General features: G+C 42.2%; 1 protein-coding gene across 3 annotated transcripts in view; it reads left to right on the top strand.

The window, feature by feature from the left end:
• LRRC31 (leucine rich repeat containing 31) overlaps positions 1-15,497 on the top strand; it is a 75,873-nt gene extending 60,376 nt beyond the window's left edge. Inside the window, exons 6-13 of one of the 3 annotated variants that reach the window (XM_043492319.1) lie at positions 1,384-1,533; positions 1,903-2,070; positions 6,022-6,189; positions 7,181-7,348; positions 8,661-8,828; positions 10,476-10,643; positions 13,211-13,378; positions 14,771-15,497. In XM_043492319.1, the coding sequence (XP_043348254.1) occupies positions 1,384-1,533; positions 1,903-2,070; positions 6,022-6,189; positions 7,181-7,348; positions 8,661-8,828; positions 10,476-10,643; positions 13,211-13,378; positions 14,771-15,090 (1,478 nt within the window). In that variant the 3' untranslated portion in view covers positions 15,091-15,497. The remainder of the gene's footprint in view (positions 1-1,383; positions 1,534-1,902; positions 2,071-6,021; positions 6,190-7,180; positions 7,349-8,660; positions 8,829-10,475; positions 10,644-13,210; positions 13,379-14,770) is intronic. The other 2 variants (XM_038417578.2, XM_043492320.1) reach the window with 2 other exon arrangements.
• Positions 15,498-21,038: the final 5,541 nt, after the last annotated feature.

The raw sequence follows: 21,038 nt of genomic DNA on the forward strand, positions 1-21,038 counted from the left end.
AGGCCAGGATAGGTGCACTGTTACTTTATGTATGAATTGGAATGAATAAATAAGATGAAAGAGGGGTTGCTGAGCAGACCCAAGTCCCGCCAAGAGCCACCTCAGTACCTATTGGGCATCCATAAAACAAAGTTAACAGATGGTAGAGACAGTGGTCAGAGTTGTCGCTGAAGGACGGGGCAGAAGCCTTGTGGGATTGCACTGCAAGGACTAATTGAACTGGTGAAGCTCTGTTGCCTGTGCTTCCAATCTATACCAGCACTATAATAGTCAGGCTGAACTGAGGTGGATATAAGACTAGTGCAGGGATAATGATACACAGAATACATCCGCTTAGTGATTTACAAACATTTTGTGTGCTTGAACTGGTGCTGTTAAAGTCAAAAGTCTCTAATGTAGACCAGCCCAAAGACTTCCAATGGCAGATTCTTCTCTCATTCAGCATCAGGTACCATCAACCAGAGCATGGCACACCTGTTCCCATTACTTAGGGTAACAATGGACAATTGACATGGTCCAGAGGTTCCACCAGTAATCTCTAAAATGGGAATGCAGCCATTCCACAAATTCTGCCAGAGTCAGTATGTTTCATTATGTCTTAAGCTGACAGTTGTAGTTACACAAGACGAAATCTCATTGTAGCGGGGTGGTCACCCACTCTGGCCTTAAAGGGCTTAAAACAGCCTAGGAGAGGGCTGTGGCTGGGAGCAAGCAGTTGCCAGGCTGATTGGGGAAGCAGGCTCAGCTGTGGCCACACCCAATCAGGGCTCAGCTGGCCCTTATAAGAGGGCAGTGGGCCAGGAGTACACAGAGTCTCCTCTAGCTGCAGAGGGAGATGGACTTGGTTGTTGGGGAGTGTACCTAGATATCTGAGGTGAAGCAGGGCTGGGGAAGGCCAGAGGAGCTGGGAGGCTTAAGACTGGAAAAGCCTCAGGCTGCAGGTAGCCTAAAAAAAGGGTACTGGAGTTGCAGGAGCAGCCCATGGGTAGGCAGATGCAGCAGGTCCAAACCCCCCTTGCCTGTGATGATTGGCTTATATACTGTAGTCCACCCCAGTGTGTGGGGGCTCAATGGTGGCTGGCAGTAGCCAAAGACTGAGGTGAGGTGGGGATAGTGGGTGGGGGCTCCCTGGGGAGGGGAGACCCAGAAACTGGGGGTACTGCCAGGGGGCAGCACCCCAGGGAAAGGGGCACCTGGGTCTGGGAGGGACACAGGGTCAGCGGCAAGTGGGACACTAGCCTGCAGAGGATGCTCTGGAGGCTGGAAGAGCTAATTCCGTGAGACACCACCAGGAGGTGCTGCAGGAGTGAGTCTTGCCCTGTGACGCTCATCAATAAGATTACTGTTAGGGGTAACCACAATCCTGTTTTTTTGGTTATGCAGATGAACCTCCACATCTCATTTCCAAAACAAACACAACATCTTGTATGTGGCGCATTCTGCAGTTCATGCAGAAACTAGGTAAGAAGCCCAACAGCAAGAATATAGACCTAAATAATTGTGCATTAGATGTAACAGATTTAATGGAGCTGGGTAAGCAAGTTTTCCCACCCACCCACCGCCCGAAAGCTTCTGGGACAGAGTTTTCTATTCTCATTTGCCAATGAAATAGTCTGACCCCACTGCCTTTCTCCTCTCTCTCTGATAATGATACTTCCTTCTTATTCAGCATTTTCATTTGGTGATCCCAAAGCATTTTGCAAACAAACAACAATTTAAGCCACACAGCAATGCTGTGAATCAGGTAGATAGGGAAACTGAGGCACAGTTAATCTGAAGACAAATCCCTCTATCATGTTACCATATTAGTTTAGAAAAGCACCTCTATATTAAGGCATAGTGACACGTACATATTCACAAATTAAGTGGGTTATTTTTGCTGTTTTTGTTTTTTACCTCTAGTTCCTGCGTTACCTTTTCTACCAGAGCTGGAGGAGCTCAATCTTTCCTGGAATGATCTTGTAGGAGGGGCTCTGAAACCCCTTGCTCTTCGGCTCCATCATATGAGCAAGTTAAAAATCCTCCAACTAAACAACTGCAGGTTGACAGCTGAGGATGTTACTACTTTAGGTACAGTATAGCAGTTACATTTACTCTCCAAACAGCTTGTTACCAAGGGTCTATTGTGAGCTATTAAATCTATACTTCCATCACACCACAGCAGCCAAAATCTCAATCAGTGTCTCCACACTGACAACGTAAACTCCTGGCCATAAAGAAGTGTGATTCACTTATACTTGTGAGTAACTTTATACATAAAATTAGTCCCATTGAGTTCAATGGGGCTATTCATGGGCAAAAAGTCGCTCACATGCAGAATGGCTGAAGAATCTGAAGCTGAAGAATGGCTGGCTTATTTGTGCAAGAGCAACAGAAAATTACCCAAACTGGCTTAACATTTTAAGCAACAGGCTTGAAATGCCTACTGGTAGACTGATCAGAATTGGAAGATCAAATCACAGCATGATCAGTTTAGGCCTTTTTCCTTCAGCAGCAGATACAGAGAGTTCTGTGCAGATGATGATGGTGTACTGAGATCTTTTGGAAGAGACCTTAAACACAGAGAGGCTGTCAGTTCAGTGTAAGCATTCAAGATCCCTCAGCATCTTTTGTAAGAAATTTGGCCAAAATTTGCCTTCCTCTCACTGTTTTACTGTAATTGACTACAACCGGCCACCCAACAAAGGGTGAAGTTCCATTTTAGAGACGGTATTTGTATAAGAGGCCCTGATCTTGCAAACACTTACCACTGAACATAGCATTTACTACTGTGAGTGAGTTCATTGTGTACATACAAAGGAAGGGCAAACCCAGTGGCATTTGAGGCTCTGCAAAGTTTATGGATTATTTTGAAGGTTCACAAACTGTCATGAGCTAGAGTCTGCTTTTAATTTATTTTTTTCTCACTCCTTTTTATACTTTTTTTTTTCTTGTGTTTTTATATTTTATCTGCCAGGGGATATTTTTTCCCCTCTATCCTCTGTCTGCCCCTTTTTCCACCGCAGCCTTTGCTTAAGGGGATGCAAACCTGATGATAGCTGAGTTGAACTTTCAAATCACGGCTGGATTTGAAATTAAGCAGAATGAACGTGTCCAGCATTAATTCTTATAGCTGTAAATGCAACTATAACTGTTTCAAGACTTTAGTCCAGATCAGGACTTCAGTTTTATTTTTAGGGCTATGGAATACCAATGTTGAAGTCTGGAGGCCTGATTTTCATCTTGCTTACACCAATGTAAATTAGGTATACTTTCCTTGAAGCTAGTGGAGTTACCCTGATGTAAAAAAGGGTTAAGAATCAAACCGTAGGCCTTTGGTGTCTCTGGCACGTACTTTAGAGCTTATTTATTTATCTGTCCGTGAAACATTTTGAAAACTGTATGCACATTTGGTGATAAAGTGGTTAAACTAAACAGGTGCCTGCTTGAATATACAAGTGTCTGCTTTTGAAAAAGCAGGGGGTTGCATTGAGTGTGTTCACAATAGAAAACATAGGCCTGAAAACACAATTATTGAACCATAGTCTGTTTCTTGCAGAAGCTCTGACTAACTTGTGTGAGAAGTGGAAGAAAACTGTTCTTCATAGTCATTGTCCTTTATTTATCTTTAGGGTGGGAAAGGTGTCTGGAATGTTAGTTGCTCCACCAAACATTAACACGCTGCACTGCTTAGGAAAAACAGCTTCTCAATGCAAACACTCTGGTCCATTTTCAAGATCTGGGAAATTATTCTTAGATATGATTGTTTAACAGATGAGGAAAATTAGGCCTGAAGAAGAGCTTTGTGTAAGCTTGAAAGCTTGTCTCTCTCTCCGACAGAAGTTGGTCCAATAAGAGATCTCACCCATCTTGTGTGTCTCAAAAATTAGTCCACCGAATGCATCCAATGAAGTGAGCTGTAGCTCACGAAAGCTTATGCTCAAATAAATGGTAGTCTCTAAGGTGCCACAAGTACTCAGTTTCTTTTTGCGAATACAGACGAATACGGCTACTACTCTGAAACCAAAAATTAGGAGGCATTTTAAGGGGTCTCTCTCTCACTCAGACTTCTATACTCATTTAGTACAGAACAACAGGCATGGTTATTTTTGTATTACAAACCATATAGTTATAATTCATTATTAAAACACACAGTCATGAGGATTTCCCCATTAAATTAGAACTGTAAATTATCACATTGGTAATGATTGGGGGGGGGGGGAAATCAAATCTTCCTTTGCTTTTAACATCCCAAAATTGCATTTACATGTAGGCTGACCAACTGATTTCAGTTGGGAACTAGTTTATGCTAACAACATTTTTTGTTTTTTCTCCAAAAAAGGAGCTAGCCTTTTAACCATTGTGTACTGTGGTTCATAACTATTACTTCAGTCAGAATGGACATTAGGTGTCCCTTTTGAAGCATGAGATTTGCAGTTAAATATTAGCATTTCTTTGAAATGCTAACACTTTTCACTGCAATGCCAATGGCAATAAAGAGGTATCAAAAGGGCAAAGAGATGACTTGCTACCTCTGAGTGCGTGCAAGATGGCAGGTGCCTGCATACTTTGGTGATTCAAATCTAGTTTTAACTGGAAACAGCCAGCTTGAGTCTAAGAGCTTGTCTATACTATCCACCAGATCAGCAGGCAGTGATCGATCCAGCGGGGGTCAATTTATCGCTTCTAGTCTAGATGCGATAAATCAACTGCTGAGCGCTCTCCCGTCAACTCCGGTACTCCACCAGAGCGAGAGGTGCAGGCGGAGTCGACGGGAGAGTGTCAGCTGTCAACTCACCGCAATGAAGACACCATGGTGAGTAGATCAAGTATGTCTACTTCAGCTATGTTATTCACATAGCTGAAGTTGCGTAACTTAGGTTCCCCCACCCCCTCCCTCCCGCAGTGTAGACCAGACCTAAACAATGCTTAAGTTGGTTCTCTTTGCCAGAAATGATGCTTTTAAAGGTTCAAAAATAGCTATATGCAGACTTTTCTTCTTCACTCTGCACTTATCCAAGATGACCTCGGTGTTGCCAAATCTCATGAATTTGTCATGTCTCATGATGATTTTTCTTAAAGCTCCAGCTCCTGGAGTCAAGGGGGTATGTAATGATTTCAGCCTTCATTCTTAAAGAAGAAATAAGTTTCTAGCCCTTGTGGCTGTGGAGAAAGCTTCAAAATGTGACCCCAGAGCACTCTAAAGGCTCAAGCAGAAGGCAAACACCAAATCTATTATTTTTATATAATCTCATGATTGTAAAGCCAATCTCATGATTTTTGATGAGCTGGACACATGATTTTTTTGACATTTGGGGTTGGCAATACTGTGGTCTCCAGATGCAGTTCAGAGGGAGTTGGAAATTTGCCAGATGTCTACCAAAGCAGAGCTGTAAAAGATAAGCCATACAAATCTTCCACTTACACTGGTTTCCCTGTAGATTACAGAATCTGGGTCATTGACACAGGTCTACAGGGAAACTCAAGCAATGTGATATTTTTTTCTGAGGCCAGGCTAAGGGTATGTCTTCACTACTAATGTTAAAGCCCTGCTGCGGCAGCACTTTAACATAGCTATGAAGCCGTGGCACCAGTGCTGAGAGAGAGCTCTCCCAGTGCTGTTTTAAAAAAAACAAAAACCAACCACCCCCACGAGGGGAGTAGCTATCAGCATTGGGAGCATGGCTCCCGGTGCTGGTGCACTGTCTACACTGCCACTTTACAGCGCTGAAACTTGCATCGCTCAAGGGGGTATTTTTTCACACCCCCAACAAGAAAGTTTCAGCGTTGTCAAGTGGCAGTGTAAACAAGGCCTAAGTGTCAGGGGTGGAGAGTCGGAGCTGTGTGTGTTACAAGATGTGTATTTATGCAACAGCAAATCACCTCCTGACTTGTACTTTTTTCAAAGAAGAAAACACAACTGCATAATTAAAATGAGAATTAAATGACTAGTGACATCCTTTCATATTATGTCAAACTGTATTTTTATCCTGTACTCAAAATAGTATCTAGAATGATTCATCTTAGGGCTCTTTGTAACAGGAGAGGCACTTGAAACCATTCCTCACCTTGAAGAATTGGATTTATCCTGGAATAATAACATAGGTGGAAAACTATCCCTCTTGACCAAAAGATTCCAGACAGGCTGCAAGATCAAAATCCTAAAACTTACAGATTGCAGTCTAACAACAAAAGATGGAGAATCTCTAGGTAAGTGTATTTCACATACGTATGTTGAAATACTGGCTCCTCAGACCTGCAACTATTTTGGTTTCAGTTTTGGCATTTTACAAGAATCCAATATTAAGCTTAGTATTGATTGAAAGTTGTTACGTTTCTGGCTGTCCACTATAACGGTGTCTGTATTGGTTTCCAAAGAAGCCATTTTTGTTAATCGTATGAGCTCAGATGAATTTGTGGTTTATAGCATGGGGTTGACAGGAAGGATATCTGGGTTTGAATCTCAAGGTTGCCAGTGATTTCCTGTGTGACCTTGGGCAAGTCACTTAGGCCAAAATTTTCAAAGCTATAGTCTAAAGTTAGACAATTAAATGTGTATTTAAGCACGTGAATAAAAATGGCCTGACTTTGAAGAGTCTCCAGATCTCAAACAGAGACTAAGGCCTGGTCTACGCTGGGGTGGGACTGATCCAAATTTTGCAACTTCAGCTGTGTTAGTAAACTAGTTTGCAAAACTAGTTGAGTTTGACACTTTTTTCTCTCTACACCCACCCCATAACTTAATACTGTGTTCTTTTGAAGCGATTCTGTATTTTGAAAACATTTTTCTGTCTAAAGGGAAACTTTTGTGCTATGAGCTAAAGATAAAGGATTAAACCTTCTTCCCACTCCCCAAAGCTAGAATAGCTCCAGTGGGTGGTCTGTATTCAATATATATAGTTCATCCTTTTGCATTAGAATGTTCTCTTCCCCTCACTGTTCCTTGTATAGTTCTTTGTATTTTTTTCCCCATTTTCTCACCCTACTGTTTCACTTTTTATTTCTCTACTCCCGCCTTACTCCTTTTTTCACTGTATTTTTCTTAAACAGAACATGAATCTAAATCAAACATTTGAACCCATGTTGTTAGTGTTTGAATGTAGACAAAACAAGTTGGCTCAATCCTGCTTATAGTGGTATTTTCTGCAATATCCTTCCAGTAAATCTGGTAACTAACCAATTCTGTTTTCCTTTTTTTCAGCTGAGGTTCTAAATGTCATCCATGACCTTGAAGTATTAGATATTTCTTTTAACAGAAACATTGGCTGCAGTCTGAAGAGTATTGCTCAGGAATTGAAAAATGTGCCAGTTTTGAAAGAATTAAATTTGCACATGTGTGGATTAAAGCAAGATGACTTCCAGTATTTAGGTTAGTCTAGATTTAGAGTGCTTTAGATTTGGAATACCAAATCTAAAACCCATCTAAGAAAATGTCTAGGCAAAAGGCAATGAAATAGGTATTTTGTGTGATAATCATAAGAATATCAAATATTGATGATTATTCTCTTCTGTTTGGGGACAGTCGGTTTCCTTTAGTAAACCACTTTCAGCACCAGTTTCTTGGTTCAAAGTCATCTTAAGGGGCTAGTAACACAGTATGTCTACATTGCAATGTGAGCCCAGGGTTAGTGGGACTTGGGTCAGCTGACCCATGTTAGGGAACCCTGGCCTTAAGCATCTATACTGTATTTTAACCCTAGGTTAAGACTTTTGTGACCCATGCTCAAACCTAGTGCTCTGCACACTGCAGTGTGGGTGCCAGACCCAAGCCACAATAATCATCCCAGAGTCCCTAGTGCTTCGCCCTCCCCACCTCCTGAAATGTGGCTGCTCTGGCCCTAGGAATGTGGTGCACTGTGGGGAAACTTTACTGCCTGGCCTGCACATTACCAGGAACCAGCTTGCTTTGCAAAAGGCTTGACTGGTTCCCTTTTCCTTTGCAAACTAAGGAGGCTCTCTGGTGATCAGAACAGAATGGGTTAATGCTGACCTGAGCTGCTGCCATTTGCCGGGGAGGGCAGGTTTGAGAGGCTTCCATTTTCAATAGTGGTTTGCCAGTTGTTGAGTTAGAGAGGACTAAGTCATCCCATGGAATTGGGGGATACTTCTGGATGACTCCCGGGACCTGAGTTAAGCAGGGCTGTGACTACACTGTAAAGCAATAGGGCTTGGACGCTGGGCCACAGCTTGACTTGTGCTTGGACCCTCCAGCCCTGCAGGATTCTGGGTCCCTGGGTCCGAACCCTGGGTTAGTATAATGTAGATGCCCAGGCTCAAGCATGTATTTACATTACAGTATAGACATACCCTAAAAGTCATCACCTGAAGTCTGTCCAAATTATCTTGTCTAGTTCCTAGCAGACTAATTATTCACCACACAACTCAGGATCACAAGTGGTGCTATTTGGCACCCTTGATGGTTTTCTCAGTAAATAGACTGTAGCATTAATGGGTATGAAGGGTGAGCTGCTCTCTCACTTTTGGGTGGTTCTTTTAGAATAAGTTGAGTGACATTGGTGGGAAGAGCTTTGCAATGTTGATTGACTTCTGATGTAACTACACAGAAAACCTCATTCTCCAGAGCTGTCATTCGGACACCTTTCGCAAATATTAATACTAGAGTCCAGTCTGCCTTGTGTTAGAATATTCAGTGACCATGAATTCTGCCTTTTTCATTTTAGACAGGGCTTTCCAGTACTTACCAGAGCTAAACAAATTAGACCTATCGTGCAATAAAGAGATTGGTGGAGGGTTTAAGGACTCAGCAACTCATTTGGCCAGTTTTAAAGACCTAGAAGTCCTGGATCTCCACCAGTGCTGTGTAACAGAAGAGGACATGGTGGTTCTCAGTAAGGACATTGTTAGAATATTCATTAAGAATATAAATGTTTTTAACTTTGAAAACTTCTCATAGGTAGAAAATGGACTCCATCAGATTTTAATAGTCAGGACTAGTTTATCCACAAAGATTTGGTAGTGCAGTGATTGTGGTGAAGGTACATGACTGATGATCTTGGGCTAGTCGCATGGGGGCTGATCTTGAGAGGTGCTAAGAACTTGCAATTTCCCTTATTCAGCACCTTGCCTAAACTTAAATGCTACAGTGGTACCACTGCAGCTGAGCCATTGTAGCACTTCAGACACTACCTATGCTGACAGGAGGGATTCTCCCATTGGCACAAGTAATCCACCCCCCACAAGAGGTGGTTGGAAGAATTTTTCTGTTGACCTAACGCTGTCTACACAGGGACTTAAGTCAGCTTCACTACACCTCTCGGGGTATGGATTTTTTCCCCACAGTTAAACAGATTTAATTTTCTGGTGTAGACCAGGCCTTAGATAGCTCTGTTTTACACATGAGGCTAGTAACAGTTACTTGCCTCACAGATTTTGAGAAGCTTAATTCATTAATGTTCATAAAGTACTTTGAGATGTTTGAATGGAGAGAAAATACTGTTAGAATATTTTTGATAGGCCACAGCACTAAAGGGCCATTTCTCAATGCAAGTGACATAAGCTCATTTGGACAGATGTCCACATCATAGACACTAGCACCAACTAGGCAATCTTGTTTTGTTAGTTGATCACACTGGAGAAACCAAGGGCCAGATCCTCAGCTGGTATAGTTGGCATGACTCCCAGGGATGAATGCACATGAAAATTGAACTCTCCTGTGGCCCATAGTGGTAACGCCATATCAAGGCAGAAGTACAGTGGCAGGGTGGGGGGGGGGGGGAAAGAACTTGCACTGCTGTTCTTTGAAGAAACTGATTTCATTCTCCAGGGCTTGTTCAAACCCTGCTCAAGAGCACTAATTTCACTTCACATTACAGGAAATACACAGTTCACCTCTCACCAAGGAGTTGGTTTGGTTTCTTTGTTTTCTGTTACCATTTGTATTTTGACATGGATTTTAACCTTTAGAGTGTTAATAAAAAAAAAAAAAAATCCCATGACTTGAAGCATACAAGCTTGGTCTTCCTGATGAGGAAGACCATGTGAAAAGCTACTGATGAAGGAACACTAGTAAGGAGGAGAGTTAACTTAATCATTTTAGTAATTTTCAGTTCTAGTGATTTTTTTTTCATTTGATGCACGTAATAGGACTTTGATAACTATCTACTGGTATATATTATATGAACATATACTACCTGAGGTTAGCAAAGGCAGTGAGATTTGGATATAGATTCCCCCATTAATTTTAATAGGAGTTGTATGTTTAAACCCCCTAGTTTAAAATCTTTGAAAATCTCAGCCACTCTATCTGTTGGAGGCCAGACTCTGACACCCTTATTCAACGCTAGGTTGTACCTACTCGAGTAGCCCTATTGAAAACAATTGGACTATTTATGGAGTAAAGTATTACTCAGCATGTGTAAGAGTGTCAGAGTCTGGCAGTGTGTTTTGGGTTGAGTTATAAATAAATTGTAGCAAATGAAACTACAGTTATGTAGTCATTTAGGATCACGACTAATAAATATTGTGTATTTTTAAAGCACAGGTGATACCTTTACTCTCGAGTCTTCAGGAGCTGAATTTATCATCCAATAAAAACATTGGAGTGTCTTCCAACTATCTTTTTAGCAGGCTCAGATTTTTACCAAAGTTGAAATCTGTGGTCGTCAGCAGTTGCTCTTTAGGGGAAGATTCTTTTGCGTCACTAGGTAGGAATGTTTTTTAAATTATTATATATTCTCTGTGTGCAGCAAGATGCGATAATGCAGTAGTTTTGCATTGCCCTTTGATGGGATTCAGCAGATCTGTGGTTGAATTGTGGCTTTCGTCATGAGTAAAAATGTATCTTTTGGTCTCACCCTTGGCTCTGTCTGCCCATGTCACAAAACCATCACATAATTTGCCCTGTCTGCAAAGGGAAGTCTGAAAGTGGAATACCAGGAGTACTATAGGTCAGGACTTAGGTGCATTGTAACAGCTTCTGATCATATTATGCCTGAAGGATTAATAGGTCTACATTAAAATCATCTTCCAAAGAACTATAATATATTTTAGAAAAGAACACTAAAGTGTATGATCTCATACTATGCTGGAATTTTAATCATTAGTGGGCAGACCTTGTAGTAATTATCCATTTACTACTGATGTCTTAATATTTACCACTCCTAAGTGCAAAGGGATCTTGACACATGCCCATAAGAGACCCATAGTCGTGAGCATATACCTTCGTTTGAGTAAAGTTTTTTTCACCTCTAGGTACCAACAGAAACTTTCTGGCCTCTAAGTAAGCAGCATGTGTGCAAATCAAGAACCTATAAAAGGGATTATAGTAAATGTTGCATACAGAAAAGAGAACCTATTTGTTACTGCTTGCTCCACTGAAGTCCAACAGCAAAATTTCCACTGACTTCAGAGGAATCAGGATCAGGTTAACACTGGCTTGAGATCTTTACAGGCAATGTTCTAAAGAAGCATAAAATATTATTGAATGGTGATTTCTTGGTATCTTCAAGTCAGCATTGTCAGAAAATCTAACAAATCTCACCTTGCATAAATGGGTTTGCAGCAAGAACTGCTCCCTTTAAATTGTCATAAAATGGTCAAAAGTGCTCTTTTTACATCAGTGGGGCAGGATCAGGCCAATACTGCTAATGTAAAACAAAAAAATCCATCTGTGATTTGGGTTTCACCCAGGCCAGTAAGGGGTTCAGTTAACACCTGCCTTGCAGCTCTGGGTGCCTAAATGCTATGTTGCTGTGTGGCCCACAGACAGAACTGACCTGTGCCTGCTGATGGCGAAGGCAGGGAGGGGCAGAGCGAGGGCAGCTGGCTTCAGCAGTGTTCCTGAACATACTCAGTCTGTGTGAGCATGCTCAATACAAGCCAAGCAGCAAATCTGTGAGGGGACACATGACCCTGTATGCCCACAGACTTGACACCAACAGTACACATTCAAGCTTGCTGATCATATCTTGGCTTTCACTTCCCTGTTACTCTGACAGGGGATCTCAACAACCCTTCCAGCCCCAAAGTCTCCTGCAAAAATGTCTCTGCAGTAGGGTTGCCAACCCTCCAGGATTAGCCTAGAGTCTCCAGGACTGAAATTAATCTTTTAATTACAGATTATGTGGTGTGATGAGACCTCCAGGAATAGGTACAACCAAAATTGGCAACCTTATTCTGCAGTGCACAGCTTCATGCACATAGTACTCACAAAACCTTTTCAGGTTTGCTGCTCCTAGCAAGAGACAATGCACAGCAGCCTGTTAGTTTAACTGGGGTTAACACATCCTTCCCTTCAATCACAGTGCAAGCTGGTTTATAGTAAAACCAAAACAAATTTATTAACCAAAGGACATAAGTTTAAGTGATATCAACTAGAAGGAATAAGGATAGAAATGGTTACAAACAAAAGTTAAAATACTCTTAGACTGAAACACAACTTAACAAACTAGTCTTTTGTTCATAGTTTTCTTACCGTAGTCATTTTTCTAGTATGGCTGGCTAGTCCTTAGTCAAAATCCAAATACAAAGTTTACAGCACTTGGCTTTTGTCTGATCAGATAAAGGATAACTTAGGGGTTCTCTCACTCTTTATAGTCCAGTAAAACTCTGAAATGTATTCTTCTGAAGTGTATCCCCAGATCAAGTTCCTTTCCCCTGGGGGTGTAGACACCATGTTGTCTAGTGTAAATGCCATGCCGGCTTCTCTCCCACTTGTGATTTTTTTTTTTTACAGTGCAAATGATCTTCCTGCAACCTCTGATACAAATGAATAGGCCTCTGTCCTTGGGCACACCTGGCTTGAGAGGTCGGCCCCTTTTCTTTGTCAGGAAAAACCTGTTTATCAACTACCTCCCCCCGACATGCTTGTTTAAATACATTTTAGTGACCTATTTCTAGCACAGCTGGATGCACTGAGCTGGTCAGACCAGCTGACACTCATCACTGCTGCATATCAGGGAGCTCCAGGCCATCTGACACTGGGATGCCCATAGGGTCACACATTCCCAACCCCTTTTAAGGAAGATTGCTCAAGGACTTGTTTATGTTAAATATGCATTCTATATGTGAAAAATCAAACATTGCACTCTTTAGGGAGTATGTGAGATTTTATTTTGTCTAACTTTTACTGAGATCCAATAAACCTATGTTCTAAGCACAAGTAAGTAGGCAACATACTTAAAACCTATTCACAGGTGAATACATGGTGAAGTGTCTGCTAAGGCCATGATTTCTGTTAGTAAGCAGAAGTTCCTGGTGTTAATCTTTTCAGCTGAGACTGCCCTTCACCTCCCTGAACTGGAGATATTAGACCTTTCTTGGAATAAATGCGTTGGTGGGAACCTAAAGCTGCTTTTGGAAGCACTAAAGCTTGCAACGGAGATTCGAACGTTGAGACTGAGCAGCTGTAACTTGGTGGCTGAGGATCTGACTCTTTTAGGTATGTATAATGTGATGTTTACTAGCAGGCAAGCAGCTGCTGCATTTATACCACAATTCAGAGACTTGTTCCTTGTGTAGAGCAGATTTATGCATTAATCAGATGACAGGAGGCAGAATGCAGCAGTATCTTTCCACCAGGGAATTTTCATCCTGCTGATGAGGGATATTTACTCAGTACTTTACACAGTGACAGGGCAAAAACTGAAGAGTGTAGACAATACTGGAAAAATATGGAGGGATCTATTTTAGCTGAGCTATTCGTATTACTTCACAAATGCAACACTTAGAAAAATAAAATGTACAATATAAACATTATATTTAAAAGCAGCAAAGGGTCCTGTGGCACTGTAAGGTGCCACAAGACTTAGTCTGGATCTGTAAAAGCAGCAAACGCAGCTACCCCTCTGATACTAGATTTAAAGCCACTTCTGAGAAATTTTATATTGCACAACCAGTATTTCTGGGCTCAGTAACTCCAGCTAAATTATATTTTAACCGCATTACATGTAACTGCAGTGGTGCCAAATCTTTTGATTTTTAGGTGTGTTTGTGAAAGCCCCAACTCCCTGGAGTCCATGTTGTTAGAGGAGAATATTAGCTTTTTCAAAAAGTAAACCCTCTTAGTTGCTCAGAAATGCTGGAAAATGTGAATCCTGAAGTCTCAAACACCAGAAATCAAATTAAAATTTCTCATAATTTTTTTTAAAAACCTCATGATTTTTAAGTTAGTCTCTTGATTTTTGGGGGCCTGACACGACTTTTGAATGCTTGGAGTTGACAGTACAGTAATAGCTGCCTTAAAACATTTTGGGTCCCTGTAGACCACACAATGGTAAAAAAAAAAAAATGCTTGAGCCCTATTGATCCTACAGCCTTCACCATTGCTACCACTGACCAAATGGCACCAGTGGTAAATTACAGGTCCTAATTTTCTTAGGGTAGACAAGACTTCAATCTCTACCCGGCCTCTGCTCCATTAACTTTTCAGAATTAGGCATAGCTCTTTCAACATTTCTCTCTCCAGATCTCACTATAAAATCTTCCTGCCGGTTTTGTCCTATGCTTGACACTAAACTCCCTCTGACTGATCCATCATGAGGTTGCCACACAGTTTTAACCTAACACCTTTGTAATCCCTTTAGTTCCCTTTGAATTGTAAACTACACAACTTCTTTTGCGATAAAATAGGCTTTGTGAGACCAATAGCAAGTATCTCTGATTTAGTTTGAGCAACATGTTTCATATCACTGAGTGAGTACCCATTGCCATGTTTTATTGCTAAAGGACCATAAATAACATGGTAGTAAAAGAGCACTATTCTTAGTCATATGATTTTTTTAAACAATATTTGTAAGTATATATTCAATATGTATTCCAATATCTCTTTCAGCATTAGAGGCCCAAGGTGGTCATCTAGCCAAATTACAGAAGCTAGACCTGAGTTATAATGACACTGTTTCTGATGAAGGATGGGCCACTTTCTTTCAAGGCTTAACTGCACTCAAGGAACTTTCAGACTTGGATGTCAGTCTTCGGCCATCATCTTGTCGTGACTGTGGAATGTGGTTCAGCAAGTTGCTAACAGATTTGTCAAAGCTGCCTGCATTCACAGAGATAGGGATGCAAAGGTGGGCCCTTCCGGAATCACAGCAGGGGCAAATACAAAGCTTTAATCAGGACACTAAAAGGAATGTTCACTTTGACTATTGATACAGGGCCTGGGTTTCTGAAAAGACCTTTCCAAGTAGCACATGCATTATGTATTCTGGGATTCTGAGTCAGAAAATAGCTTTTTTTTTTTTAACTAGAAATCTGTTTTCATTGTGTCTCTTGAAATAGTTGCGAACTACACCGTTGTTTAACCTGTGAAATACGCAGATAAACTCCAAATGTCTGGGTATGTAAGGAAGGTCTGTCTTGTATACATATCTAACTGTTTTTAATAAGCTACATTTAAAATGTGAGCCTCTTCTGCCTCATTTGTGGTAATGCCCTTTGTCATAAATATAAAGGGAAGGGTAAGCACCTTTAAATCCCTCCTGGCCAGAGGAAAAACCCCTTTCACCTGTAAAGGGTTAAGAAGCTAAGACAACCTTGCTGGCACCTGACCAAAATGACCAATGAGGAGACAAGATGCTTTCAAAGCTGGAGGAGGGGGAAACAAAGGGTTCTTTCTGTTTTTGCCAGGACCAGAGCAGGAATGCAGGTCAGAACTCCTGTAAAAAGTCAGTAAGCAATCTAGTTAGATATGCATTAGATTCTGTTTTGTTTAAATGGCTGATAAAATAAGTTGTGCTGAATGGAATGTATATTCCTGTTGTCTTTTAGTAACATAAGGTTTAGTCTAGAGGGATTCTCTATGTTTTGAATCTGATTACCCTGTAAGGTATTTACCATCCTGATTTTACAGAGGTGAGTCTCTTACCTTTTCTTTAATTAAAATTCTTCTTTTAAGAACCTGATTGCTTTTTCATTGAGATCCAAGGGTTTGGGTCTGTGTTCACCTGTGCAAATTGGTGAGGATTTTTATCAAGCCTTTCCCAGGAAAGGGGGTGTAGGGCTTGGGGGATTTGGGGGGGAAGATGTTCCCAAGTGAGCTCTTTCCTTGTTAAATGCTTGGTGGTGGCAGCAATAAAGTCCAGGGACAAAAGGTAAAATAGCTTGTACCTTGGGGAAGTTTTTAACCTAAGCTGGTAAAAATAAGCTTAGGGGGTTTTCATGCAGGTCCCCACATCTGTACCCTAGAGTTCAGAGTTGGGAAGGAACCTTGACACCCTTAGACATATCTGCTGATAGAAAGGTTGGAGCACCTTGGAACACTTATTCATAATTCAGGACTGCACACAATCTGGCCCCTGTATGGGATGCCAATGACACATGGGGGCCATAAAAGGACCACAGTGGATTGAAGGACAATTCCCATGGCATTGCAGGCCTACAGCATAGAGGGCATGCTAGGAATCGGCGTGGGCAGGGCAGTAGTATGCTTGTATCTCTCCATGCTGCAGCGATGCAAGCCATAGGCATTCTGGGTATGACTGCAACAAATTACAGGATCCCTTGGGGCTCTTCCTGCTTATGTGAGGGTCTGATTAAGCCCCTGCAACAGCCTTTGTTGCCCTCTACCTAGACTACTCTGTGTTGCCTGTCTCAGTAGGTACAGCCATGGAGTCTAGCCTTAGCACTAAGGGATCTGATCCACTACTCATTGAAAGCAATGGGAGTCTGGGATGCACTGTCCTCCTCACACCAGCCCTGAGAGAGTTGAATAGGACAGGTGGGCCCAATCCATCAGCTAAGCTCCAAATAGGGGAGGTTTACATTGCTTGGAGGGCACTAATCAGGAAGAAGCTCAACTGTGAGGGAAGAGGAAGGGCTTCTATAAAGCCAGGAAGCTGGCAACAGAGATGAGTTTGCAGATCTTCCTGGGGTATGGGAGAAGACGCATGGTAGGAAGGGGTCCAGGGATTAGAGCAATAAGGTGGGTGTAAACACAGACCTTAATGGCTTGGTACAATACCCTGAACTGGAACCTAGAGTAGAGGAGTTCCCCTATCATCCACTGCAGAGTGGTACTGCTAGGACCTCTGAATGGGAAGACTGCCTGAGTTACTGTAGGAGTAAGCTAGTCAAGACAGCAGGTGTGAGGCCTGCCTGATGCTGCTGGTAAAACTGAGACCTTAGGAGACTCCCCTAGAAGGGAAAATCACAGTGTGATCTGGCTGGAGGGCTGAATCACAAAGCAGCTGGTTGCAAGTCTGTGGAGTGGAAGGAGAGTGGCATGTGGGAAGAGAAGAAAGGAGTTGCTGAATCAGCTGGAGCTAATGGCCAGCAGGAGGTGCTATCCAGTGGTGAGTAGAACACCCCCTGGCAGAGTCCTTCTAGTGACTCCTCTGAGCAGGGATGGGGGTTATGGCCCCCATCAGTTTTTACTAGCTGGAGGGTGAGTGATGGGTGGAGAGAGGTGGGGCTCCTGGGGAAGGGTGGTGGTGGGGTGCTTGGGGGGGGGAAGGATGCCAGTGACCCCCCACTTTTAGGGAGCTTCTGCTCTTGCCTCTGGGTCCTGGCTCAGGCCTATAGGACAGGTGTTACATGTTTTGATATGCAGCACAAGCCTCCCATCACATTCTCACAATGTCCCTGTGAAGCAGGTACTGTTAAGATTCATCTCTCTGCTTTACAGATGAAGAAAATCAACACACAGAAGTTGTGCTTTACTCTAGGCCATAAAGCAAAACAGGACAGAATAATCAGGAACAGAGTTTAGGATTTCCTGGTGCCCAGTCTTAAACTCAGCCCATCTGACCCATTAAACCAAGGACCTGACTAGTGTAAAGTAACCCTTCTGTTGTTTTGTTTGCTAGGGCCAGATTCACCCAACCTCATTCACGTTAACTGCTGCCTTACAAAGGGCCCGATTTTGCAACATGTACTTATGTTGAGTAGCACCTTAATCCACAAGATGCCCCATTGACTTTAAGGGGATTATTTGTAAAGTAAGGTACATTTACTATGTGGTAGTATCAGAAGCTGCCCCCTAAGTGAGGAGTCCTATTGAAATCATGGGACAGATTGAGTAATAAAAAGTACTGCTCAATTAGCCCTGAGAACTCCATGCAGAAACCTTTTCCCAGTGGCAAAGACACACTAGGATCATTCTCAGCCCAAGTCACTTACCTCAGGAAGGAGCCCCTGCCGGAAACCACTTCTGTTCAGATGTTTAGTACGTTGAAGATTCTTTGGCAGCATTGAGCACTGCTACACTGGGGGCATTAATTTCTGTAGAGGAAAATCCTCTTCTGGCTAGTCAATATGTGTAACAGCTGAATATACTGCTGCTTTGTTTACTCTTCTCGTACTGAATTACTATACTGTTTACTCTATGATTTCATAGGGGCATCTCTGAACTTCCGTGTTCTTGTCACAGCTTGATTATAAAAATGCATTTTACTATCCCCCAGGAAGCAAAACTGAGATCAAATTGTATGTTTGGTCAGACATGGCATAAAAAAGTTAGTTTGTAATCAATTGTTTTCAGAAGAGAAATTCTGTAAAGGTGAGCATGGAACACTGATAATGCAAACATTAAAAAGAAAAGAGCATCAATTCCTGTTCCACTCAGGACTAACACTTACTACTTAAAACCTGTGCTGTCAATGTGTCCATTTCTAGCAATAAATATGCCAGGAGAATCTTCTAATATGGAGGCACTAAAAACATTCCAACATGAGTTTTAACACAAACTTTATGTGGCATTGAGATAACATTTATAATCTACTGAAACACCTCTCTCCTTTGCTACACCCCATAGCAAGTATCCCAGATCTGATGAGTATTTTTCTGATATCTCCAAACCCGCAGCTTCTCATAATTGTCCTCAATGTGGAAACCCTTGTCCATATGCAGATTGTCTCTCCCCTTGATTACAGTAACCTCCTACAGTAATTCACATCTGTCAAAAGTCCTAGCTCTCCTTCAAATCCCCCCTCTCTTCCAGCAACACCCTCTTCAATCAGTCTTGTATCCTCCCTAACTTGAATTATTGTTTTGTGTCATGTCTCATTTTATTTAGTCTGCAAGGTTTTCAAGGGTCAAAAACATGACATTTATTTGTTCGTCTGGTTTTCAAAAAAAAACCTTATCAAAAACCCCCTTTGTATGAGCTCTAGGGGCCTTAACGGCAATTATGTCCCCAATCCATTAAAATATCATCTAGTAACCCAACACAATGGAAATATTTTCATGCCAACTCAAAGAGCAGCAAAACTCCATCCCACTCCACCCAAAGTGCCCTGGCCCCTGCTTTCATCAGAAGACCTATTAAATAGATGACTTTTGCAGGGAGTTTTGAAGGTCAACAATCTATTGACCAAATCCTTAGTTGTGGAACGTAGGCCCAGCCCTGCATAGAGTGCTCCAGGATGGAAGCATTCTATCTGACTGACCATGCTTCTTAAAAAGAAAAGGAGTACTTGTGGCACCTTAGAGACTAACAAATTTATTTGAGCATAAGCTTTCGTGAGTACTCCTTCTTCCACAAGTACTCCTTTTCTTTTTGCGAATACAGACTAACACGGCTGCTACTCTGAAACCCATGCTTCTTGCATCCCTTCAGGGAGTACTGCATCTCTAGGGTTACCATACCGCTGGGTTTTCCCAGACAGGACACACTTTTTTTTTTTTTTTTTTTTTTTTGGATCCTCAGCCTGGGCAGATTTTTCAAATAAGAGGCAATGTCTGGGATTTTTGCGGCACAGCTCAGAAAGCACTGTCTCTTTGCCCCAACTGGTCCCTTCCCTCTAGCCACAGCTGCTGGATCCTACCTACCCAGGATCTGGCTCCCAGCTCTGGCTCAGGAGAGAGGCCCACAGGGAGGTACTGCCTCCTGGGCCTATGCCAGCTGCCCTGCCACTGTGACAGGGAGTGAGGCCTCAGGTACCCCCTTCAGCTCCCCCCAGCAGTGTTCTCTTTCTGGGAACCTGAAACATGGTGACCCTATCGTACCCCTCCTGTCAATGGGGAAGGGCCAGCGCCCTATCTTCTCCCCACCTCTAGTACATGCTGGGAGGGAGCAGGACTTCAATTTTCACCTTACACATACCACCCAAGTGCTTCCACCCATTCATGCTCTGTGAAGCAGCATATGGACTAGTCACAGCCTGGCTCTCAGTTTGGATTCAGGCCTTACCCAGGTAAATCTCCCAGTGAAGTCAAGGGAAGGAAGCGTTGCCTGAGCAGTACTAAATCAAAACTAGGCAGTGATTCAGAGTATGACCCTCTGTTTGTGGAGTGCGGTTGTATAAATGTGTAGTAATATGTAAATGGGTTATACTGACACACTAGAAACATCCATCAATTGCTCTATATGAGCAGGGGCACATTAATATGTGAAATCCAGAAATCACAGTACCATTTTGTAGTTTTCAAATTCACTATATGTTGTAAATAAGACTTTTATATGAAGACATTTTGCAGCTGTGTGTATTGTTTTTGGGACTGGACATAAATCTGAGGACCTGACAATTTGCAGTTATTAAATGCTGTGACTAGACCTACTCAAAATTTTCAATTAAAAAGGGACATTTTTGCAAAAATCTAGAAATTTTGGACTTTTTTATAAGAATAGGATTATAATTAAGATGTCCTGGTGGGAATAATTATATTTCACCTACCATTCCTCTTGTACTGTCGAGTGAGGCAGTCATTACTTCTCATGAACTCTTGTGTAGTATTGCTCTGTTCAGTGCTACAGTTTCTGTGTTTTCCCCCAGAGGTAGCTGCACCTCGGTGGTAGGTAAAGTGCTGTCTAATGGCATATGTACATTTAAAACTCTACAGTAGTACAGCTGCATCAGGGGTCACCCAATAAAATTAATAGCAGATTTAAAACAAAAGGAAGTCCTATTTCACACAATGCATAGTCAACCTGTGGAACCCTTTGCCAGGGGATGCTGTGAAGGCCAAAACTATAATAGGGTTTAAAAAAAAAACAACCAACTAGATAAGTTCCTGGAGGATAGGTCCATCAATAGCTATTAGCCAGCATGGGCAGGGATGCAACCCCATGCCCTGGGTGTCCTTAGCCTCTGTTTGCCAGAAACTGGGAATAGATTGTGATTGCCTGTTCTGTTCATTACCTCTGAAGAACCTGGCACTGG

Source organism: Dermochelys coriacea, chromosome 9, assembly GCF_009764565.3.
Source record: "Dermochelys coriacea isolate rDerCor1 chromosome 9, rDerCor1.pri.v4, whole genome shotgun sequence".
Lineage (NCBI taxonomy): Eukaryota > Metazoa > Chordata > Testudines > Dermochelyidae > Dermochelys > Dermochelys coriacea.